The sequence below is a fragment of the Tarenaya hassleriana genome, unplaced genomic scaffold (assembly GCF_000463585.1).
Source record: "Tarenaya hassleriana unplaced genomic scaffold, ASM46358v1 Cleome2, whole genome shotgun sequence".
In the NCBI taxonomy this organism is placed as follows: domain Eukaryota; kingdom Viridiplantae; phylum Streptophyta; class Magnoliopsida; order Brassicales; family Cleomaceae; genus Tarenaya; species Tarenaya hassleriana.
The window spans coordinates 4,906,326-4,925,308 of NW_010965372.1; the positions used below are offsets into that span (position 1 = coordinate 4,906,326).

The window sequence follows — 18,983 nt, forward strand, 5'->3', positions numbered from 1 at the left end:
TTTTTAACCTCCATATAACATGTATCCACATAGTTAATTTCATAAAGTATATAAACTATTATCCATACAAATTACTATATGGTATATTAATGCATAATATATATACTTATATGAAGATACAATAATAATAATAATACATATTGATATGTATTATAAAACATAGAAGTTATCAATATTAAATTTCACTATAAATACGAATATTCATATATACTAATTCATATATATATATATATATACCCACTTTAATTTATATTACTATAATCTTTGATGACACATAAAAAAAATGTATCAATATATTACACACATTAAAATTTCGAAACTATAATCGATGAATTATGATAAAACAAAACACAAGCTCTGATACCAAATGTAAAATACTTTACATTTGATGGTTTTCGATAACTTTATGAAAACTCACCAAAAACTGGATACGGTTTTTGCATAATTCACACAATTCGAAATTAATATACATATCGGATAAGAATTATACCTGAATCCATTTTGCAGCGGAATGACTTTGAAGAACAATTCGGTAAATCAGTTTTTGTTTGTTTTCTCTCCTTTCTCCCTAACTTTGATAGATTTTTGATGGATTAAAATATGAACCAAATGTCCACTATTTATAGGGTAAGGAGAGGGGAATAAACTTAAATACCCATAAACTTCAACACCATAATAAACTCATTTCCATCATTGTAGTCAAGATCATATTGAAGTTTAAAAACACAAAATTACATGGTTCATTAACATGTTATATTTCCAACACTGGTAACTTGCTGATCCTGTCTTCTCCTGTTCTGTCGCTATGCCTTAACGCAAGCTTTCGATTCGCGCTTACAAGCTGTTCGTCCATGTATTCTACTTAGCGGAATCAAACTCTCGAGATTGCCAAGGCCTGAGAATCAAATTAAGTAGGATCAAAACGTTGATTCAATCTGCACTTGGAAATCTCACGTAATCATAATACCGAATCCTGAGATTCCAAAAATGAGGAGCCAATCAGGGCAGAACAAGAGCACATGTATATACAAGTAGACTGAAAGACTCGGACAAAAAACCCAGGAAAGAACGCAGAAGATTGGCTGCAGAAGGAACGAGAAGACTAAGACATGAGGCAAAGATTTCACCTGAGATCAGGGTTTTGTAGCTTCGTGAAGCTTTAATTAGAGGTTACAATCTCAAAATTGACCAACTTGAAGCTAAAATCACTTGCGATTTTGCAAGGAACATACCAAGAGACAGAACAAGTTAATAGTAGCTTAAACTCAAACCCTTTACAACGCAGTTTACAACGCAGACGCAGACGCAGACGCAGACGCAGACGCAGACGCAGACGCAGACGCAGACGCAGACGCAGAAACCAGATCATTTGCAAAGTTTTCAGGAGTTTCAACGCCATATTTGTGTTATTTAGATAATCTTCTGGGCTTCTTGGTTCAATAGATTATTGAGCTTGAAGACCCAATACGGGATATTGGGCTTTTAGACAATACAATATTGGATTTAAAAGACCAAAATATTAATCAGCTCATAGGCCCAATTATGGCCTAATAAGCCCAATAGATAATTGGTCTCAGAGCCCATGATGCTTAAGAGAGTAAAATCTCTCTCCCGCCCCTCTTCTTCATCCCCTACGAAGCTGTACTGTCTGTGTAACACACTTTTTTTTTTCCTGGAAAGGGGAAAACATTTTTTTTCCCCGAGAAACAAACAAACAGGTAAATTATCTACTGTTTTGCTCGTCTTGCTTGAGAAGCCCGGGTTGTAGAATTGGGAAGAGGAGGAACAATGAGAGAAGAAGAGATAGAAAAGCTTCGGGGCGTGGTTCGGGACTGCGTGAGCAAGCACCTGTACTCCTCGGCTATCTTCTTCGCCGACAAAGTGGCGGTGGTCACTGGAGATCCCGCCGACATATATATGCAGGCACAGGCTCTGTTCCTCGGCCGTCATTACCGCCGCGCATTTCACCTCCTCAACGCCTCTAAGATCGTCCTCCGAGATCTCCGCTTTCGTTACCTAGCCGCCAAGTGCCTCGTAATTCAAATTTCGCATCTTTCTTTGTGTCCCTATTATCGATTGATTCGGTGCTTTTCAAGTTTGAATTTTGAGTGTGTGGTGACTGGAATGAGGTTTTGGGTGATAAGGGTTTAGGGTTTTATCAACGTTTTCCATGTGATTTGTGTGGTTTCAGGAAGAACTGAAGGAATGGGATCAGTGTCTCTTGATGCTTGGTGAGGCAAAGGTCGATGAAGATGGTAATGTGTATGACACCAAAGATGGTAACTTAATGTACTTTGATAAAGATGGAGAGGACCGAGAGATAAATGTAAGTATGTTTTCCATATGAATACTGCATTCTCTATGTTGGATTACTAAATTATTGAAATTTCCTCGTCCAGTACCACACCGAATCCTTGTCCATCTGAAATATTGAAGTTTATGCAAGTAACTAAACTGAATATGCGGGTTTTCTTTTACAGATTTCATCAGCAATTTGCTTTTTAAGAGGCAAGGCATATGAAGCCTTGCAAAATCGCTCCCAGGCCCGACAATGGTCAGTAGACATTTTTCGCCGGCTTTTCTCGTGTTAGAGATAATAATCTGGTAACTACATTCTGAAAGTTATGTGTATGAAAAAAAAGAAAAGTGGACTGTTGAGCATATGTTTAGGTGAACTTTATATGTACATGTACTCACCAAGGAGCAAAAAGGTTGGAAAGATTAGAGACTTGAGTATATGTTGGCTGGTTGATGCATATGATTGTTGATGCAATGGTGTTGAAGACGTAGATTTCGTGCTTTACTATTTAGCTCATATAAATTAATTTTGGAGTTTCAGGTACAAAGCTGCTGTTAAGGCTGATCCTCTTTGTTATGAGGTATTCGGTGGTCTGCTTTATGCTTGCATGTTCTCTCTAGTTAGTATGGGAAATTGCTGAGCAAATATCGAAAGCAACCAAATTTTCTCATTGCAGTGTAGATTAGCTAAAAAAGCTTATGTTCCTCCTTTTGCATAGACATTGAAAGACTTGCTATCTATCTGATCTCATTATCTCTGTCCTTTCAGGCTTTGGAATGTCTTATTGAGAGCCATATGCTTACATCTGAGGAAGGTAAGATGCATCTTAATCCGTGTTTTTTATTGGGTTGTTGCTTTTGGAGTTCTCTTATTTGCAGGGTAAAAGGTGAGTAACAGTTGCATTCTGTACATTAATTTCAGAAGCAAATTTGCTTTCGTCATTGCAATTTAGTCCAGAAGATGGATGGCTCTCTTCTTTCTACTCGTGTTTGACAAAGAAGGTAAAAGTTTCTACACTTGAAGTGTTCAAACATTTCCATGTGGTACTTGTGAAATCTGCTTCTTCGCCTGATTTGTTTTACTAATCAGTTCCTTTTTTCCAGTATGACAAAGAGAGTACAGTAGAAGTTAAATTCAAGAAACTTGAGAAGGAAATTTGTAGCAGAGGCTCTGACTCATCGACAATCAGTACATTGATTAATAACACTGATCTGTTGGCCTGTAAAGCTGAATACTATCATCAATGCTGTGAATATCAAAAATGCTTTGAGCTGACATCTGTGTAAGTTTCATATAGGGCTGCTGATCTTGAAAATTGAGTAACATGAAACTTGAATAGTTGAGTCACATTTATTCTGTTGTTTAATTTGACAGACTGCTTGAGAAAGATCCTTTCCATCTGAAGTGTACTTTGGTACATTTGGCAGCGGCAATGGAGCTTGGTAATTCGAATGAGCTCTACCTGATGGCATGCAACTTGGTGAAGGACTATCCTTCAAAGTGAGTAAAGTTACTGTTTGCAGCAAACAACAGGGCCAGTGTATGACATATCAACTTTGATGTAATTTAGCTGTTGGTCATCATAAATCTAGCTGGATTTGCAATTGCTGTTATGATAAATCTAGCTGGGATATACAATTGCTTACCGATCAGCTCAGAATTTTTTTCCAGCTTCTTAGGCTATGAATATTTTCAGTTCGAGAGCAAATGTTTCGTTCTGGGTTTTCAGTTACATTAAGTTTTCTTTGTCGATGTGGGGTAGTATGATGTTATGGAGCAACAGTGCTGAAAGGTGGCACTTGGGTCTTCTATTTGGCGTTTTGTCTAGATTTTCACAAGTTACGCTGTTAGAAGAATTCCTTTATTTGATTCTTTGTAGTAAATACTCAACTCATGATTTGTAGGGCTTTATCATGGTTTGCTGTCGGTTGCTACTACTATTGTATCAAAAAGTATGCCGAAGCTCGGCGGTATTTCAGGTAATCATGCCGTGGCACTCTGCAAGCTTGATTTGCTCCTTGTAGGTCAAGTGGTCTATTTCTATCTGGTGGTTCATTGCTTTTGATTTTCAATGTAGCAAAGCTACCAGTATAGATGGGTCGTTCTTACCCGCATTGGTAGGCTATGGTAATGCTTTTGCTGCCCAAGATGAGGGTGACCAAGCTATGTCTGCATATCGGACTGCTGCAAGGCTATTTCCAGGGTAACTACATCTTTCTTCTTTTCCCTAAAGTTAGTGATTCTGTGATTGTACAGCTTATTTAGGTGTGAAATAAACATTCTCAGTGTGGAAATGCCATGGTTCAAGAGTCTTGTTTCGAGTCCCTCCATTTCTGATTCGCTTCTTGCATCTCTTGGGCATTTGTTCTGTCAAATGTGAAATTGAGGAGTTCTGATGGATTCCAAAATTTAGTTAGCTAAAGCTTTGGACTGCTGTTCTGTTCCTTTCACTTTGTAAAGCATTGCAGAAGTCTTCTTATTATGTACAAATTGTCTTTTACAGGTTGAAACTTGATATTATCTTATTCCAGGTGTCATTTACCAACTCTGTACATTGGGATGGAGTACATGCGGACACACAGCTACAAGCTTGCAGAACAGGTAATGTAGATCTTCTAGTTTAGGCAAATTGGCATTTCTGGTGTGACATATGTAGTTACTTGTTGCATCTGAAGTTGGTGTAACTTGACCGAATAGAGGTTGTGCGGTGGAGCAGAAACATAATAAACTATTGGGTTATGTTGCAATTACATGGAAAACTGACTACTGACAGCTATGTGGCTTATATTTTCCTTCATGCTTTTAAGCTAGAAAGTCGTTAATGTGCTTCATTTTATTCAATTATCTTTTGCAGCATTTTATATTGATTTGTATTTCGAGGAGTTTTTCAGACGATACGTTCTTTTCTTGTTCCAGTTTTTTATGCAGGCAAAGACAATTTGTCCCTCAGATCCACTTGTTTATAATGAACTCGGAGTTGTTGCATATCATATGAAAGAGTAAATACTTCCGTCCTCTGAATTTCTAAATACTTTCATTGGACAAGTCTTCATTATGAAATGAAAGTAGGTAAAATTGAGTCAATACTTGTAAATTTCAGGTATGGTAAATCTGTGCGGTGGTTTGAGAAGACGTTGAGCCATATTCCATCAGCGTTAACTGAAACCTGGGAACCAACTGTGATAAATCTTGCTCACGCCTACAGAAAGCTAAGGTACTTTTTTAAACCTAGCAGTGTCCCTCCTGTTATTTTACCATTTCATGTTCTCTCTGTCTTGACTTCTTGGCTCACATAAATTTTATTAACAGGAAGTATAGTGAAGCTATTTTGTACTATGAAAGAGCACTTACATTATCAACAAAAAGCTTAAGCACATATGCCGGTCTTGCTTATGCTTACCATTTGCAGGTAGCTGAATTATTCTCTAGCCTTGAGCCATTTTCTTATCAAGTGTGCAAAAGTTTCATTGTTGTGAAGATAATGGCATGCTGATTTAAAAAAAAAAAGATTAAAGAGTAGCAAATTTCGTAGATGTAATTTTTGGTTCTGTCTTCTTTCTGGTCCAGGGCAATTTTTCAGCTGCCATCTCATGTTATCACAAGGTATGCAGTTGACAATTTTTCTACTGATACTCTTTGCATTTCTGTAGAATAGCTAAACCTTTTTTTTTTGTGTGTGTGTGTTTTTTCCCACCATCAGGCTCTATGGCTGAAACCTGATGATCAGTTCTGTACTGAAATGTTGAGCGTGGCTCTCATGGATGAATGCCAACATGGGACTGATTCAAATGTTGAGCTTTAAAAGCCGGTCAGTCAAACCAACCGAATTATAGTATCCACTCTTGTTGTAATTTATCTGGACAGAACATATTTCATGCATCGAGGGGCATTTCGCTCTATTGATCTAAGTTTACAAAAACCTTGTGGATTTTTAAATATAAAGTTGTCGGTATGTTACTTTTCATTTCACCTGACTGGCTCAGATACTATTTTAAAGCCTCGGAAAGGCTTTGGTTTCTTTATTTTCTGATAGAAAAAAGAGATACATGAACAAAGGAGCATGCTTCAGAACTGAAGCTCTCTTAATGGGTAAAGGGGCAGCTTTGTTTTCCTGAATACTCTGTACTGTCTGTTGTTTTGGTCTCTGGTAATGGAGGTCCCTTGAGGAGTCCTCCGAACAGTTCCCCGGGATCATAGTAAATCTCAACCTCCTCTGCCCTTAGAGATTCATCGACCTGTAAAAGGTTCGTTAGATTTGAAATTCTTCATTGAGAAAGGGAGACACAGTACAAGTGTAAGAGCTTCATTTATGTGCTGTATATACCTTTAGAACACCAAGACCGACGAATTCAACCATTTCCCCTGTAGGAGCGTGGCCTTTGTAAGGTCCTTCAAAGTAACCCCAGTGTCTGAACTTGTAGGCTATAGTGGGTGGCCCTGAATACACAGCAAGCACTTCCCACGCAAAGCCACGTGGGAAAGCAGACCTGAAGACATCATGGGATGACTCGAAGGTCTCTTCCTCTGCTTTGTAATACTGAAACTCTTTAGGCAGAGAGTTCTTCAGCAGAGCATTGTAGCTCCCCAGCTCCAGTGTCTCTTCAGCAGACAAACCTTCTCTCCCTACAAGACAGAAATCATAAAAAAAAAAGACCTTTGCTTTGTTTTTACTGCAGTTAGATTATTAAAGCTTCCCTCTTTGTGTGTGTGTTTTGTCTGGTACCATTGACAAAGAGCTTGAACTTTTCAGGATTGATGGTCTTGAAGTCCTGCAAGTGGATCTTGTGGGAAAGCTCCATCTCCCATGACTTGATTGCGTTCTGCACTGTCTCCTCCAATGACCCTTCAGGCCACACCTGCATAAAAGGTACATAAGGGGGTCACTAGTAGCCATCATCATCGTTATGAACACTTAAAAACTAAACTCTTTCTAACGGGACCTTGGTCCGGCCTTGTTCAAAAAGCCGGTTCACGCTGTCATAGCTCGGAGGTTTACCATGTCTCCATTGCATATCTCCTACGTTTTCGTCGTTCAAGACATGCCTATACTTGTCTCTGTGACTGGTTCTATGTCCCTTGTCTTCTCTATTAGCCATAGTTTAGTTCTCTCTCAAAAGAGTTTGCCTTCCTCTTTGTTTGGTTCCATTTATTAAGCAAACCATTCACTGCTGAAAATTCCAATCACTATGACGTCTACCTAGATCGTTGCCCAAAAGTAAGTGGGCAGCTTTCATTTTCCACACACAGTTCATATCAGGATTAGGTTGGGTGGAAGAGTAGGACTAAATCTTGCTCCAACTTATCAATCATCAATTATTCATTTCACTGTTCCCATTAGCTTTATGGGTCAAAATGACACATGGAAAAGCTTGTATACGTGTGTGTATATATATAATGTATGTATACAGAAGAAGTGGGCGTGAAATGGGTTACATGGGTTCGTCCTTGTTCGAAGAGCTTGTTAACGGCGTCGAATTTCGGTGGACCGCCGTGCCTCCACTGCGTCGTGGCAGCTTCTTCTCCGTTCAATATGGAACGGTACTTATCCGCCGCAGCCGTCACTCTCGTCGTCGAGTTTCCTCCCTCCATGGATTCCGATGATATTTTCTCCTGTTTGTTTTCAGCCATTCTTACAAAGAGTTCCACTAATGGATCATATGAGAATATACATATATACACACACACACATATATGCTTATGCTAATAATGTGCGTTAGTGATTATCCATTTTTCAGACAAAAAGAGAAGTTACGTCTACAAAAGGTTTCATTTCCTTAATGGTAAAGGTAAAGGATATTTATTCCCTCGAGATTGCACCACCTTGGCAATATCTGTTCATTGGGTGTTTTTTTTTCTTTTCTAAATATGACTTAGCTAATAAATATTCGTATAATTACTGAACTCATTACCGCGTAATCTCAACTGAGTTTGTCCTTTTATTGCAAGATCTGCGCTGTCTCATTTTCAGATATTAAAGTTTATATCGCAAATTACATTTACACAAACGATCGTTTCACATAGCCTTAGTACAAAAAATATATTAAAATTTCTGATAATCAATTTAGATGTTTGATGATAGTCAGTCCAATTCAAAATTTAAAAACAAAAATATTAAAACGTCGTACTTCTGTAGATGTTGTGGGCATATCTAGGCACACCGCCTATTACAATAAATACAGAAACTTAACAGTGAAAGAAGAAGATCTCAGCAACTGTAATAGATGCAACATTTAACTTCAGAGTCTACGTGTTTGGTAACGAACTTAAAGTTATCCCACCACCATCATCAAAGCTCGTGTTGTTTCTAACTAATATCAGTCACTGAGCCTGAAGTCTGTGATAAGAACATTCATGATTGATGAGCTCAGGGGAATCTCAATCTCAATCTTCTTTCTGAGCCGAGACATCGATGAGAAACTGATTCAACCGCTGTCCAAACGCTTTGGTAGAGAAGAACCCCACGACATGTTTCCTGGCTTCGGTTCCCATCGTCTTTGTCAGGTCTGGATTCTCGATGAATCTGGCCATTGCCGAGCTGAAATCTTCTGGGGTCGGGTTACATAGGTACCCAGTTACTCCAGTCTTTACTGTCTCCACGGGACCTCCACTATTGCATGCTATCACGGGTTTGTATGCTGCCATGGCCTCTAATGGAACAATGCCGAAATGTTCAACCTGCGAGAGATATTGGGATCGTTTGAACAAGACCCGGAATCTCATTGGCTGTAAAAATTGCGAACAGAGATTTGGGCAGAGGAATTGTAGTGACTTTACCGTTGGTGTATAGAGAACGCACAAGCAGTTTGAGAGAAGTTCGTTGCGTTCAGCTGTTGAGCAAGATGTGACAAAGTTTACCCGATTAGACACTCCCTCTTTCTCGGCTAAGCTTCTGAGCTCTTCCAAGTACATAACATTCTCCCTTAATCGTTCATCATATCCCCCTGATATGAAAAAATAGATCTTGCTTAGCATGCTACGGTGAAATTTTCATCCGAGAAAAAGGAACAATATGCTAGCTTACCTGCAACTGTGAGGGTAACATCACCCAGTTTTTCGTTATGTTTGAGCAGCAAAGCAAAAGCTGAAATAGCTAGATCGATGTTCTTCTTCCTCTCAAAGCGGTTTATGGAGAGGAAATTTGATCTGTTCCACAGAAAGGAAACAAGCAGAACTAAATAAACCAGCCAACAAATAGTTTGTAATGGAGGATAAAAAAAATTGCTGGGAACTTGAAGTTTAATGATATACAACACTTGCAAGCATGGGGCTTTTTGAACTGGTCAACATTGACTGCCGGGAAAAGAACAGCCGGGCGAATTCCTCGTGCATGAAGATGCTTGAATGTATTAGCAAAGGTAGATGCTGTGAAGTTGCTGTTAACAAGGATCATATCCGCCATTCCTGCAAGCCCACAAAAGAAAATAAGAACAGTGATTCCATGATTGAAGTAAAAAAGGAAAATGAACAGAAGTACAGATAGCCAAAAATGAAACCTGTGGTTCGTTCTTCGATTATGTCAATAGGTTTCCGATACATCCGCCTGAGTGCTGTAGTATGCTCAGCCAGTAAGAGATCCGGGAAATGACAATAGAAAACAACCTACATCCAAATCCCAAATACTTCATATGTATACACTCATCAGTATCGCTATATTATGGACAAAATAACTGCAAATACCTTTGTTGACCTTCTGAGTTTCAGCAATGGGATGACAACGGAAACCTGGTCTACTAGTATAACGTCAAACGAAGGCCAGCCCAAGAGAACGCAGAGAGCAACAAACAGGCATCGGATATATGCACACACAGCATGTAGACGGTAGAAAATATGCCGTGGCAGGAAAGAACCATACTCCGTGACTTGAAAGATGCCTGAATGGCCATAATGACAAGATTGGAAGCAGAAATCTTAGTCAGAACAAAGCCTCAAGATTGAAATGCTTGCAAACCGGTATCAAACAAAGTGGGATTTCAGAATCAAGCCAGTAAAACCATGGTTGGATAGTGCATTCAATCGTATGAACCTATACACAGATGAAACACTTGAAAAGGGTTTTCTTTCCGTTGTATCCGAAACTGAAGCCAGAACGTATCTCACCAGAAAGAGTTTCCTCAAAGCATCGAGATTTGTCGTGGTGAGCCGTAAAGACGTTAACTTTATGACCGTGTGACGAAAGCTCGACCGCGGCATCAACGATCAGTCTTTCAGCTCCACCTACGTATCACAAAACAACACATAAAAAAACTTGAAACTTTTCGGACACCCGAAAGAGAAGATCACAATCCATAGTCTCGTGTATCGAAATCTAACTCGATAAGCCAAACACCAAATTCAAATCCTCACGTCAGAGAGCTGACCGATCTCATCAGAACACGAAACAGAGAGAATCTAAGAGATAGAATCAGGAAAATGTCTACTGAGCCTGTTAAATTCATTCAGAATCATTCAATTACGTTATTCGATCAAGACAGAGCCCAGATAGCAAACGCAATCCCAATAAAATTAAGAGGAGAAGAAATCGAAAACTCAGTATTGCACCTATTCCAAGATCAGGATGTATTATGGCAATGTTCATCTTTGAACTTCGTCTCCTCTCCATTTTGATCTCGCTCCCTAAAATGCCACGACGTTTCTCAGTTTCGGATCTTCAAACCAAAACCCAGGGAGAAAAAGAGAGGAAAAAAAACCCGGGTCGGTTCGGGTCAGTTTCCGTTTATGTCGGGTCGGGTCGGTCGGGTTTTGTATCATTGTTCACGTGATACGACGACGTTTAGAGCTAACTCTTTTTGCAGACGGAGAGCTAACTCTTTGCAGACGGAGACCAAAACAATGGAGGAAGCAGGTCCACCGGGTCCGAAGGTCACCCGTTTACTGTACTTTGTAGGCGCCGGATGTAAGTTTTGTATATATACCATTGTATATGTGTGTGTACATACATATGTGGATCTGTTCATCTTACGGATGTTGCTTGGCTATGTTTTTTGTTAATCCGACAATTTCGTTGGTAATCGCAGTTCTCTGTACTTTCGCCATCAACAAGTGGAGAGAGTTCGAAAGAAATTCGATTCTGAAAAAGCAACAGATGAATCAGCTAGGGGATCGAGGTTTATTGCCGCAAACACCGACAGATTCGGTACAAAAAGCGATGAAATGATCTCTCTGATGCCTTTTTTTGAGGGGCTTTTGATGTTTATCTGGTTTAAAATTTGACCTAGATCCAGAAGTTCGTGAATTTTCTGTGGCTTTGATCCAAACTTTGGAAAATTTCCCCCTTTTTCTTTTGTATTCGGAAAGCTCCTTGATTTTCTGAATGCAACTCTGGAATCTGATGATGATACTCATCATAAAGATTGGTGCTTTAGAGATTCTCTTCGAGTTCTTGCATTCACAGAGATTCATTGATCAATGCTTGTTATCTGGGTTTAGCATTTGAGCTTTGTTTATGCTTAAGATTAGTGCTTCATTTCTTGGAAGGGATTTCAGTTCTCTAATGGAAAACATTTAGAAGCTGCGGCCTTTATGAATGTGATGGAAGCATGAAGGAAGATATCTCCTAGATAGAAGCATACTGCTAAATACATTGTGTAGTGCAGAATAAGAAAATTGAAAATCATAGCATCTCCGTAAGCATATGACCACGAAACCGCATGACAAGAATGGCAATAGAGCTGTTATTTTGTCGAGATTGTGAAGCCATTGATCTAATGCTGAAGTAGACAGAGTTGGTTGCTTGTAATGATTAGATGACAAAATCGAGCCTCCTCGTACATAAGCCTGGACACAGTGTCGGGATACGGATCGATTTAGGTCTCGTGGTTTGTTGTCTATCACATATTCTTGGAAGATTACACGTTCTGACCATCGAATAGTTGGTTCTAGGTCTTGGGATTATAGGAAAAAGGACTGCTTTTGAGTAGGATGGATAAGAAAAGAACTGTTCTTTTGAGTAGATGGCTTGATCTTTACATGTACACTAGACTCCACAAAGGAAGAGACCAAAACAAGAAAGTGTTTTTTTATCGGCAAGGCCCCTACTGCCCCTACCTCGTTCGTTCTGGTGCAATGGCCGATTTAGTTGTTCATAGTACACGTGGCTGAAACCAAAGTCAGGGATAAATGGCTGATACTACTGGAAGGATTCTTCTTTGGATAATAGGTACCATAACTGGTATTCCTGTGATCGGTTTAATCGGTATTTTCTTTTATGGTTCATATTCAGGATTGGGTTCATAAAACATAGTTACAGAAGAAGAGCACATCTTCAGTCTCTAGTGATAGACTTAAAGGGTTGGGATTGGTTGGTGGCTTAAAGCATCAACTTGGTTCGGACAATGTGATGCTTGCACACAGATTCAGGATCGAGAAAATATCACTTTGGTTCGCTTTGCATTCCATAAAGTTTGAATCTTTAGGCATTTGGGATCCATTTCTATAATACAAAACCATGTAACACTCGTTCTTGAATTGGATTATGAAGTAAGTTGCAGTACGTAGAATCGACAACGTGCAAGCCATGCTGCGAATGTGCCATGAACTCGAACCCGACACCTACATACTTACATAATATGTAATATCATTCGGAAACTGTCAAAGAGAACCAATCTCATTCGTCTGTGCCGCCACAGGCCCGTCACTCTATCAACGCCAACGTTCTCATTTTTTTTCTCCGCCATTTCCCCTCTTTTTTTGGGTCTGAAAGTTCAACTCTTTTATGCATTCCTCTCGGCCAAACCAGTTGTGCTCTTCCACTAGGGGAGCAAACCCCATAACCCAGCAGCAAATATGACGCCATGGCACTCTCTCTCTCTCTCCAGGAGAAGCCGGATATCGTCGCCGGTGGACTCGGATGACCCGTATGATCAAACCCGACCCGGAACTGACTACCCAATCGAGACCGGTAATCTCGCCGCGTCGCCGTCGTGGTCTTCCCTTCTCCCGGAGCTCCTCGGCGAGATCGTGCGCCGCGTTGACGAGAGCGAGGACCGGTGGCCACAGCGACGCAGCGTCGTCGCTTGTGCCGGCGTCTGTAAAAAGTGGCGGGAGAAGACGAGAGATATCGTCGAGTCTTCAACGGTTGGTGACGACGACGATGATGATAATGGCGGGAAAATCTCCTTTCCCTCTTGCCTCAAACTGGTAAGCTCCTCGTTTTCCGCTTCTTCTTCAGAAAAAAAAAACTTTGTTTTTCCTTTTTTTTTCCCGATCGTTTGGAAAAATGGGTTCGAACTATTTCATCAGGAAACTATGGATTTGTGATTGATTTTTCCCGTTTATTACGGGAAACCATTGTCGCAATGGCATCGAAATCGTCTAATGTTTGTGTTTGGCATCTCAAAGGCTTAAACTTGTTAGCAAGACATTCAAATTCTAGTTTCTGGCTCTTCTAGTATGTTATCTAACTAAATTTCGACCAGAGAGTTTAAGTTCCACATGTTCTGCTACAGGTACAGGTTCGACTTTTGCATTGCCAATGCAATAACTGGTTGATGAATGTTTCAAATGTCTTAGGATTCTTGATAAACCCTCCTCTTCCTTGTATTGAATTATAGTTGTAAAACGTGTAATCTTAGGGATAGGGTTCTTCTCTCGAAGGTAAATTGCCCAATCAGAAGTTATTGCATGAGAGAGTTCTAAAGGGATCGAAGTGTTGTCCTTGCTTCAAAATCAACAAACATTTTACAGAAAGTTCACTTCCAATCAAAGACCAAGCAGAGCTGTAAGAAAACTCTGGCTTCAGCTGGCTGTGTTGAGGTGTCCTCTTTGATTACTGTTTAAGCGGATTGCTTGTTTGTTTTGTTCATTCTAGAAATGGAAAAGATATACGTGCAGACATGTTACCATTACTGTCATAAGAGTATCCAAGATAGACATGATCCATGTGATTATTTTATGCGTAGAAGGGATTGCCATTGGTGGTGGGTGGTGGTTACAGGAAGCTATGCTTTTTAATACCATTCCCTGAAATCTTGAATCTTTCTTTAAGCTTTGGTTGGTATAAATACATTTCTGGCTTAATGAGCTTCCTGTGATGTGTCCGAACACAGGCGGGTCCACGCGATTTCCCCAACCAATGTCTCATACAAAGGGATAGGAAGACGTCGACTTTTTACTTGTATCTTGCTCTGACGCCATGTGAGTGGTCAAAGTTGCAGTCTTTTTTTGTATTCTACATTTGACTTTGTCAATGTTAAATGTGGTTTGGTTGGTGGCTCTGTCAAAACTCTTGACAGTTGAAATATGAGGACAGTATACAGATAGTGAAATAAGAGGGTAGCATTTAGAGTTTCATTTGATTCACAATGGATTATGTCTTGCCTTAAACTGTGTCTTATGCCATTCTTGTTAATGTTGACTTTCCTCGTGTCCTGTGTGGTGTCAGCATTCACAGACAGGGGGAAGTTTCTTCTTGCAGCGCGTAGACATAGACGTGGTCTATACATAGAGTATATAATCTCAAGTGATGCTGAAGATTTATCTCAAGGAAGCAGTGCATATGTTGGAAAAATCAGGTAGATTCTCTTCTTCCCCAGATTCCTTATATTCTTCTGGTATCGTTATGATATTTTGATCAAAAGCATCAACCTGTCTGGATCTCTGAAACGTCTTTTCCGATGTCCCGCCCTCCTTGTCTAGATCGGATTTGTTTGGAACCGAGTTCAAGATCTATGACAGCCAACCGCCACATGACGGTGCAAGACCTTCCAGCTGCAGAGTTAGCCCAGTTGAAATATGAGGACAGTATACAGATAGTGAAATAAGAGGGTAGCATTTAGAGTTTCATTTGATTCACAATGGATTATGTCTTGCCTTAAACTGTGTCTTATGCCATTCTTGTTAATGTTGACTTTCCTCGTGTCCTGTGTGGTGTCAGCATTCACAGACAGGGGGAAGTTTCTTCTTGCAGCGCGTAGACATAGACGTGGTCTATACATAGAGTATATAATCTCAAGTGATGCTGAAGATTTATCTCAAGGAAGCAGTGCATATGTTGGAAAAATCAGGTAGATTCTCTTCTTCCCCAGATTCCTTATATTCTTCTGGTATCGTTATGATATTTTGATCAAAAGCATCAACCTGTCTGGATCTCTGAAACGTCTTTTCCGATGTCCCGCCCTCCTTGTCTAGATCGGATTTGTTTGGAACCGACTTCAAGATCTATGACAGCCAATCTCCCCACGAAGATGCAAAGCCTTCCAGCTGCAGAGCTAGCCGAAGATGCACAAGTAGACAAGTAAACCCTCAAGTTTCAGCAGCAGCAGCAGCAGCCAATTTCGAGGTGGGGAAAGTTTCTTACAAGTTCAACCTCTTCAAGTCAAGAAGTCCGCGAAGAATGGTCTGCCCGATGAAATGCCCGTCTTCTCAAAAGGCCAAGCACCCGGAAGAAGAAGCTTCCAAGACGAAGAATCCCCGGTGTGCAGTTCTGAAGAACAAATCCCCGAGGTGGCATGACCACCTGCAATGCTGGTGCTTGAACTTTCATGGCCGTGTCACAGTTGCCTCAGTGAAGAATTTCCAGTTGGTGGCATCACAGCAAGCAGGCTCCAAGTCCAGTGGGAACAATGTTGTGTTGCAATTTGGGAAGGTCGGAGATGAAATCTTCACCATGGACTATATGCAGCCATTGTCGGCTTTTCAGGCCTTCGCCATCTGTCTCACTAGCTTCGGCACTAAGTTGGCCTGCGAGTAATATGTTTCTGCTCTTATTTCCTGCATGCCTTATGATGACATCTATACATATATACATGTTCGGTTGATTGCCATTTGCCATAATCCATTGTTCTTCATCAGATATTGGTATGCATTTGTGGATGTTCACCACATGAACATGGTACATATGTTCAATGTAATACCCACTTCAGTTGCAGATGCTCTTTGTCTAAATTCAGTTTCAGAACACAATCTTTGGTAATAGCAATAATAAAAAACGTTTATTTCGGGACAAAGCTTTCTTGTTCTCAGCAAAAACTAGAGTCAAGGTGAACTTAACACAGACTTAACATGGCGAGAATGTGTTTCTCTAACACGGAACAAATCAAACCTGGATTTGCATCCTCAGCAAGGTCATTATCTCGACTGTACCATCCACGTCTATTGAACCTAACATTCTTGAAGATAGGACTCCTGATGAAAACATATGTTCCTGTTCACAAACAAGACAACATATGTTATTGATTTGTTTCATAAATATTGTAAGCAAAACTCTGACTTGGCATAACTCTTGGACTGTTTTCTTCCTCATCGGTTCATCGAGACTTGTTAAACAAATTCAAGCTTGTTCATATCTTGCCGGTAAAAAGGAGGGATAATATGGGGACATTCATAACTGTGATCCAGATGAATATCAACAGGAGTGGCGTATATTATATACCTAGCAACCTGGAAAAATACTGCCGGCAACCGTTATACACCAGATCCTGATCCTGCCTCATTGTTGTTCTGTGGATTTGCCTTCCTGAAATAATCCACCACAAATCACAAAAAGAGCATTGAAACTGCTGATACTTTCTTCTGCAAATGTAAACTCACAGTATTTGCTTGTTCTTCAGCTGACATTAACTGTTTCTCCGGAGGTTTATTTGGGTCTGAAGAACACTCGGGTCGGCATTCAACATTGGTCCCTTCATCAGTTACCTGTAGAAAGCCATCAGACCAGAAACATTGTTAGTGTTTCTGAAAGTCTAAACATTTTACAGAACCTATCCACGATCATAATGACCATATAAAACCTATCATCTCTCACAGTGACCCGATAAAACCTTTCAGTCATGATAATACCATCTGCCTACGATCTGACCCTAAAACTCTGACCTTGGATTCCTAAGAACCAACTCGTCTATTCTGCTCCATGAAACAGCCGAAGCAGAACAGCTTCTGTTGTTAGTTTTGACTCGCAAAGAATAGGGAAGAAATTTCTAACCTGAGAATCCTTTTGACTTGAAGCAACGGGATTGTTAACGTCCCATCCAAGAACATTGCAGATAACCTGCGCGTAAGCTCTGTGTGCAGTTCTCATGCCCGTCTTGTGAATCGTCAAGGAATGCTGAACAAGCGCCAAACAGCTCTTGAACTTCCGTAAACTTTTCTCGCCGCCGCCGCCACCGCAAGCCAGACACCAGAATTCGCCATTGCGGGCGTTCTTCTCGTAGTACTGCTTCAGCTCGCCGTTCTGGTCGAACGTCCTCGAAAAGAACTCGAACTCAGCCGAGGATACGTTCTCAGGCGACTGATCATCGTCCCCTTCACCGTCCTCCGACCCATACCCGCCATATTCGTTCGATTTCCCTGCGAAGAACTCACGGCAGGCCTGCAGAATGCCATTCTGGAGCTTATTATTCATCAATTTTGCTAGCTCCTCCGGCGGAAACTTCCGGGGCTTCTTAGACGGATTGGGCCTGAATTCGCGCCACCCAGATTTCATCGGAGGAGACGGCAGCGCCTCCCTCGCCGGCCATTCCGGACCCGGATCGGGTCCCGGGCGTTTGTAGAGATGAATTGGGTGATTAGGTTTTCTGGGTACGAGATGGGACCTGGCGGCCACGGGTACGTAGCGAGAGGGAAGATTCAGATCCGCCGGAGGAATATAGTTCGTTCTGGGTCTCTGAATCGGGTCAAAACCCGGGTTCCGATTCAGTGCCGGGTGCCAGGTCGGATTCGGGTTTCGGGTCGGAGGACCCTTGTACCAGAGAGAGTGGAGGTAGATCACCTCCTGCTTCAGAGCTTCGTCGTCGTAAAGACTCATTCTTTTTTCCCCTACACGGAGAGAGAGGATTTTTCCGGCTCCTTGTTTTCAGTTGTTAGATTCTTTTCTTAACTTCTAACCCTTGCTTCCTAAGAAATTTACAATTTTACCACTTATTGCAACTTACCCCCTCGATACTTTCTTACATTTGGAGTTTCGCCCCATTCTCTGTTCCGGATCAATTTGGTCCATTGAAGTTTCAGAAAGCAAGCTGCTGAGAACTGGGTTTATCTCCGGTTACAGCTCACAAGATTATATATATTTAAGACCATTGAACGGACCGAGAAATTGGATATATTTTGTTTTCTATAATGAAAAGGAAAGAAATCCAAATCATGATTTCTTTAACACAAATCATCAACAAAATATCCCACCGTTCATCTCCGTCTAGCATTTTTCTTGGTATCCATTAACAAGATAAGATCCTTGATCGTAGCCCATTTTCGGCTCGAGCTCTGAGAATGTACGAAAAGGGTTGAACTTTCCATTGGAAACACTACTGATCAATTACTCCACCAGAAACTGGCTTGTTTGATCACGTGAAGATCTGCACGGTCTTGTTAGTGGATCTTTCCAAGTTCTTGGCCATGGATTTGAACCACAGATGATGAACAGAGGAGATAATGGAACGAAAGATGTCTTGTGGCTGACCAAAGAGAAGAATCTTTGATCATATTTAGACAGAACCAAAGGGGTAACTTTCCAAACTGTCCCTGTCACCTGAAAAGATTGATGAGATCTTAATCTCATGTTAAACATTTGTCATATTTAGATATAATCCGTTTAGAATTAGATGGAATTGGATTTGACAGAGTTGATGGAAGATCTGTTGAAATCACGTATGATTTGACGATAACTTTTTTTTTATATTATGTGATTTGTGTGGAGATTCGAACCCGGTTAGAGCACTCTTTGCGCATACCATGTTGGGCATTCCACAAGACC

At 40.6% G+C, this 18,983-nt stretch overlaps 6 protein-coding genes and 1 long non-coding RNA gene across 11 annotated transcripts; 3 read left to right on the forward strand and 4 right to left on the reverse strand.

Moving 5' to 3' along the window:
• Positions 1-642: 642 nt before the first annotated feature.
• On the reverse strand, positions 643-1,335 carry LOC104812314. The gene is made up of 2 exons (XR_771577.1): positions 1,128-1,335; positions 643-895 (listed from the first exon to the last, which is right to left on the reverse strand). It is a non-coding gene; the product is annotated as an uncharacterized LOC104812314 (long non-coding RNA).
• A 309-nt stretch (positions 1,336-1,644) lies between these two features.
• Positions 1,645-7,138, forward strand: LOC104812316 (anaphase-promoting complex subunit 6). The gene is made up of 17 exons (XM_010539421.1): positions 1,645-2,034; positions 2,192-2,326; positions 2,481-2,554; positions 2,840-2,879; positions 3,068-3,113; positions 3,221-3,300; positions 3,403-3,581; positions 3,674-3,799; positions 4,204-4,278; positions 4,377-4,502; positions 4,831-4,900; positions 5,216-5,298; positions 5,400-5,513; positions 5,609-5,708; positions 5,867-5,902; positions 6,000-6,107; positions 7,050-7,138. Exons 1-16 carry the CDS (start codon positions 1,789-1,791, stop codon positions 6,099-6,101), a joined length of 1,632 nt encoding a protein of 543 aa, XP_010537723.1. The 5' UTR covers positions 1,645-1,788; the 3' UTR covers positions 6,102-6,107; positions 7,050-7,138.
• LOC104812315 (pathogen-related protein) lies at positions 6,287-8,264 on the reverse strand. 3 transcript variants are annotated; one of them, XM_010539418.2, is made up of 4 exons: positions 7,733-8,264; positions 7,023-7,155; positions 6,624-6,922; positions 6,287-6,534 (listed from the first exon to the last, which is right to left on the reverse strand). In XM_010539418.2, the coding sequence occupies exons 1-4, from the start codon at positions 7,925-7,927 to the stop codon at positions 6,382-6,384; spliced, it is 780 nt and encodes a 259-aa protein (XP_010537720.1). In that variant the 5' UTR covers positions 7,928-8,264; the 3' UTR covers positions 6,287-6,381. The 3 variants fall into 3 exon arrangements, with proteins under 3 accessions (XP_010537720.1, XP_010537721.1, XP_010537722.1); XM_010539419.2 differs by lacking the exon at positions 7,733-8,264 and adding an exon at positions 7,240-7,608; XM_010539420.1 differs by lacking the exon at positions 7,733-8,264 and adding an exon at positions 7,296-7,388.
• A 123-nt stretch (positions 8,265-8,387) lies between these two features.
• On the reverse strand, positions 8,388-10,947 carry LOC104812317 (alpha-1,3/1,6-mannosyltransferase ALG2). The gene is made up of 8 exons (XM_010539422.1): positions 10,838-10,947; positions 10,397-10,513; positions 9,977-10,170; positions 9,793-9,898; positions 9,553-9,700; positions 9,321-9,442; positions 9,074-9,240; positions 8,388-8,974 (listed from the first exon to the last, which is right to left on the reverse strand). The coding sequence occupies exons 1-8, from the start codon at positions 10,896-10,898 to the stop codon at positions 8,681-8,683; spliced, it is 1,209 nt and encodes a 402-aa protein (XP_010537724.1). The 5' UTR covers positions 10,899-10,947; the 3' UTR covers positions 8,388-8,680.
• Positions 10,948-11,080: 133 nt separating this feature from the next.
• On the forward strand, positions 11,081-11,687 carry LOC104812318. The gene is made up of 2 exons (XM_010539424.2): positions 11,081-11,192; positions 11,314-11,687. The coding sequence occupies exons 1-2, from the start codon at positions 11,129-11,131 to the stop codon at positions 11,451-11,453; spliced, it is 204 nt and encodes a 67-aa protein (XP_010537726.1). The 5' UTR covers positions 11,081-11,128; the 3' UTR covers positions 11,454-11,687.
• Positions 11,688-12,928: 1,241 nt separating this feature from the next.
• On the forward strand, positions 12,929-16,059 carry LOC104812321 (tubby-like F-box protein 7). 2 transcript variants are annotated; one of them, XM_010539427.2, is made up of 4 exons: positions 12,929-13,435; positions 14,344-14,431; positions 14,679-14,808; positions 15,425-16,059. In XM_010539427.2, the coding sequence occupies exons 1-4, from the start codon at positions 13,082-13,084 to the stop codon at positions 15,984-15,986; spliced, it is 1,134 nt and encodes a 377-aa protein (XP_010537729.1). In that variant the 5' UTR covers positions 12,929-13,081; the 3' UTR covers positions 15,987-16,059. The 2 variants fall into 2 exon arrangements, 1 of the variants encoding a protein (XP_010537729.1); XR_002024158.1 differs by lacking the exons at positions 12,929-13,435; positions 14,344-14,431; positions 15,425-16,059 and adding an exon at positions 14,933-15,020 and having other exon boundaries at positions 14,442-14,808.
• On the reverse strand, positions 15,818-18,089 carry LOC104812320. Of its 2 annotated transcripts, XM_010539426.2 has the most exons (5): positions 17,217-18,089; positions 16,826-16,930; positions 16,668-16,751; positions 16,338-16,439; positions 15,818-15,976 (listed from the first exon to the last, which is right to left on the reverse strand). In XM_010539426.2, exons 1-3 carry the CDS (start codon positions 18,036-18,038, stop codon positions 16,725-16,727), a joined length of 954 nt encoding a protein of 317 aa, XP_010537728.1. In that variant the 5' UTR covers positions 18,039-18,089; the 3' UTR covers positions 15,818-15,976; positions 16,338-16,439; positions 16,668-16,724. The 2 variants fall into 2 exon arrangements, with proteins under 2 accessions (XP_010537728.1, XP_010537727.1); XM_010539425.2 differs by lacking the exon at positions 15,818-15,976 and having other exon boundaries at positions 16,186-16,439.
• Positions 18,090-18,983: the final 894 nt, after the last annotated feature.

Bases quoted from the DNA above. Each gene is read 5' to 3' on its own strand.
- LOC104812317 (XM_010539422.1), bottom strand. From the start codon at position 10,898: ATGGAGAGGAGACGAAGTTCAAAGATGAACATTGCCATAATACATCCT. The intron at 10,514-10,837 runs GTGCAATACTGA...TGTGATACGTAG, and splicing joins ACATCCTGATCTTGGAATAG to GTGGAGCTGAAAGACTGATC. The intron at 10,171-10,396 runs GTGAGATACGTT...ATGGCCATTCAG, and splicing joins CTTTGAGGAAACTCTTTCTG to GCATCTTTCAAGTCACGGAG.
- LOC104812321 (XM_010539427.2), top strand. From the start codon at position 13,082: ATGACGCCATGGCACTCTCTCTCTCTCTCCAGGAGAAGCCGGATATCG. The intron at 14,432-14,678 runs GTGAGTGGTCAA...GTGTGGTGTCAG, and splicing joins GTATCTTGCTCTGACGCCAT to CATTCACAGACAGGGGGAAG. The intron at 14,809-15,424 runs GTAGATTCTCTT...CTCCTTGTCTAG, and splicing joins GCATATGTTGGAAAAATCAG to ATCGGATTTGTTTGGAACCG.
- LOC104812315 (XM_010539418.2), bottom strand. From the start codon at position 7,927: ATGGCTGAAAACAAACAGGAGAAAATATCATCGGAATCCATGGAGGGA. The intron at 7,156-7,732 runs GTAACCCATTTC...CCTTTTATGCAG, and splicing joins TCGAACAAGGACGAACCCAT to GTGTGGCCTGAAGGGTCATT. The intron at 6,923-7,022 runs GTACCAGACAAA...TCTGTCTTGTAG, and splicing joins GTTCAAGCTCTTTGTCAATG to GGAGAGAAGGTTTGTCTGCT.
- LOC104812320 (XM_010539426.2), bottom strand. From the start codon at position 18,038: ATGAGTCTTTACGACGACGAAGCTCTGAAGCAGGAGGTGATCTACCTC. The intron at 16,931-17,216 runs GTTAGAAATTTC...GGCTTTCTACAG, and splicing joins CAAGTCAAAAGGATTCTCAG to GTAACTGATGAAGGGACCAA. The intron at 16,752-16,825 runs GTGAGTTTACAT...GGATTATTTCAG, and splicing joins CTGAAGAACAAGCAAATACT to GAAGGCAAATCCACAGAACA.
- LOC104812316 (XM_010539421.1), top strand. From the start codon at position 1,789: ATGAGAGAAGAAGAGATAGAAAAGCTTCGGGGCGTGGTTCGGGACTGC. The intron at 2,880-3,067 runs GTATTCGGTGGT...CTGTCCTTTCAG, and splicing joins CTGATCCTCTTTGTTATGAG to GCTTTGGAATGTCTTATTGA. The intron at 5,709-5,866 runs GTAGCTGAATTA...TTTCTGGTCCAG, and splicing joins CTTATGCTTACCATTTGCAG to GGCAATTTTTCAGCTGCCAT.
- LOC104812318 (XM_010539424.2), top strand. From the start codon at position 11,129: ATGGAGGAAGCAGGTCCACCGGGTCCGAAGGTCACCCGTTTACTGTAC. The intron at 11,193-11,313 runs GTAAGTTTTGTA...TGGTAATCGCAG, and splicing joins GTACTTTGTAGGCGCCGGAT to TTCTCTGTACTTTCGCCATC.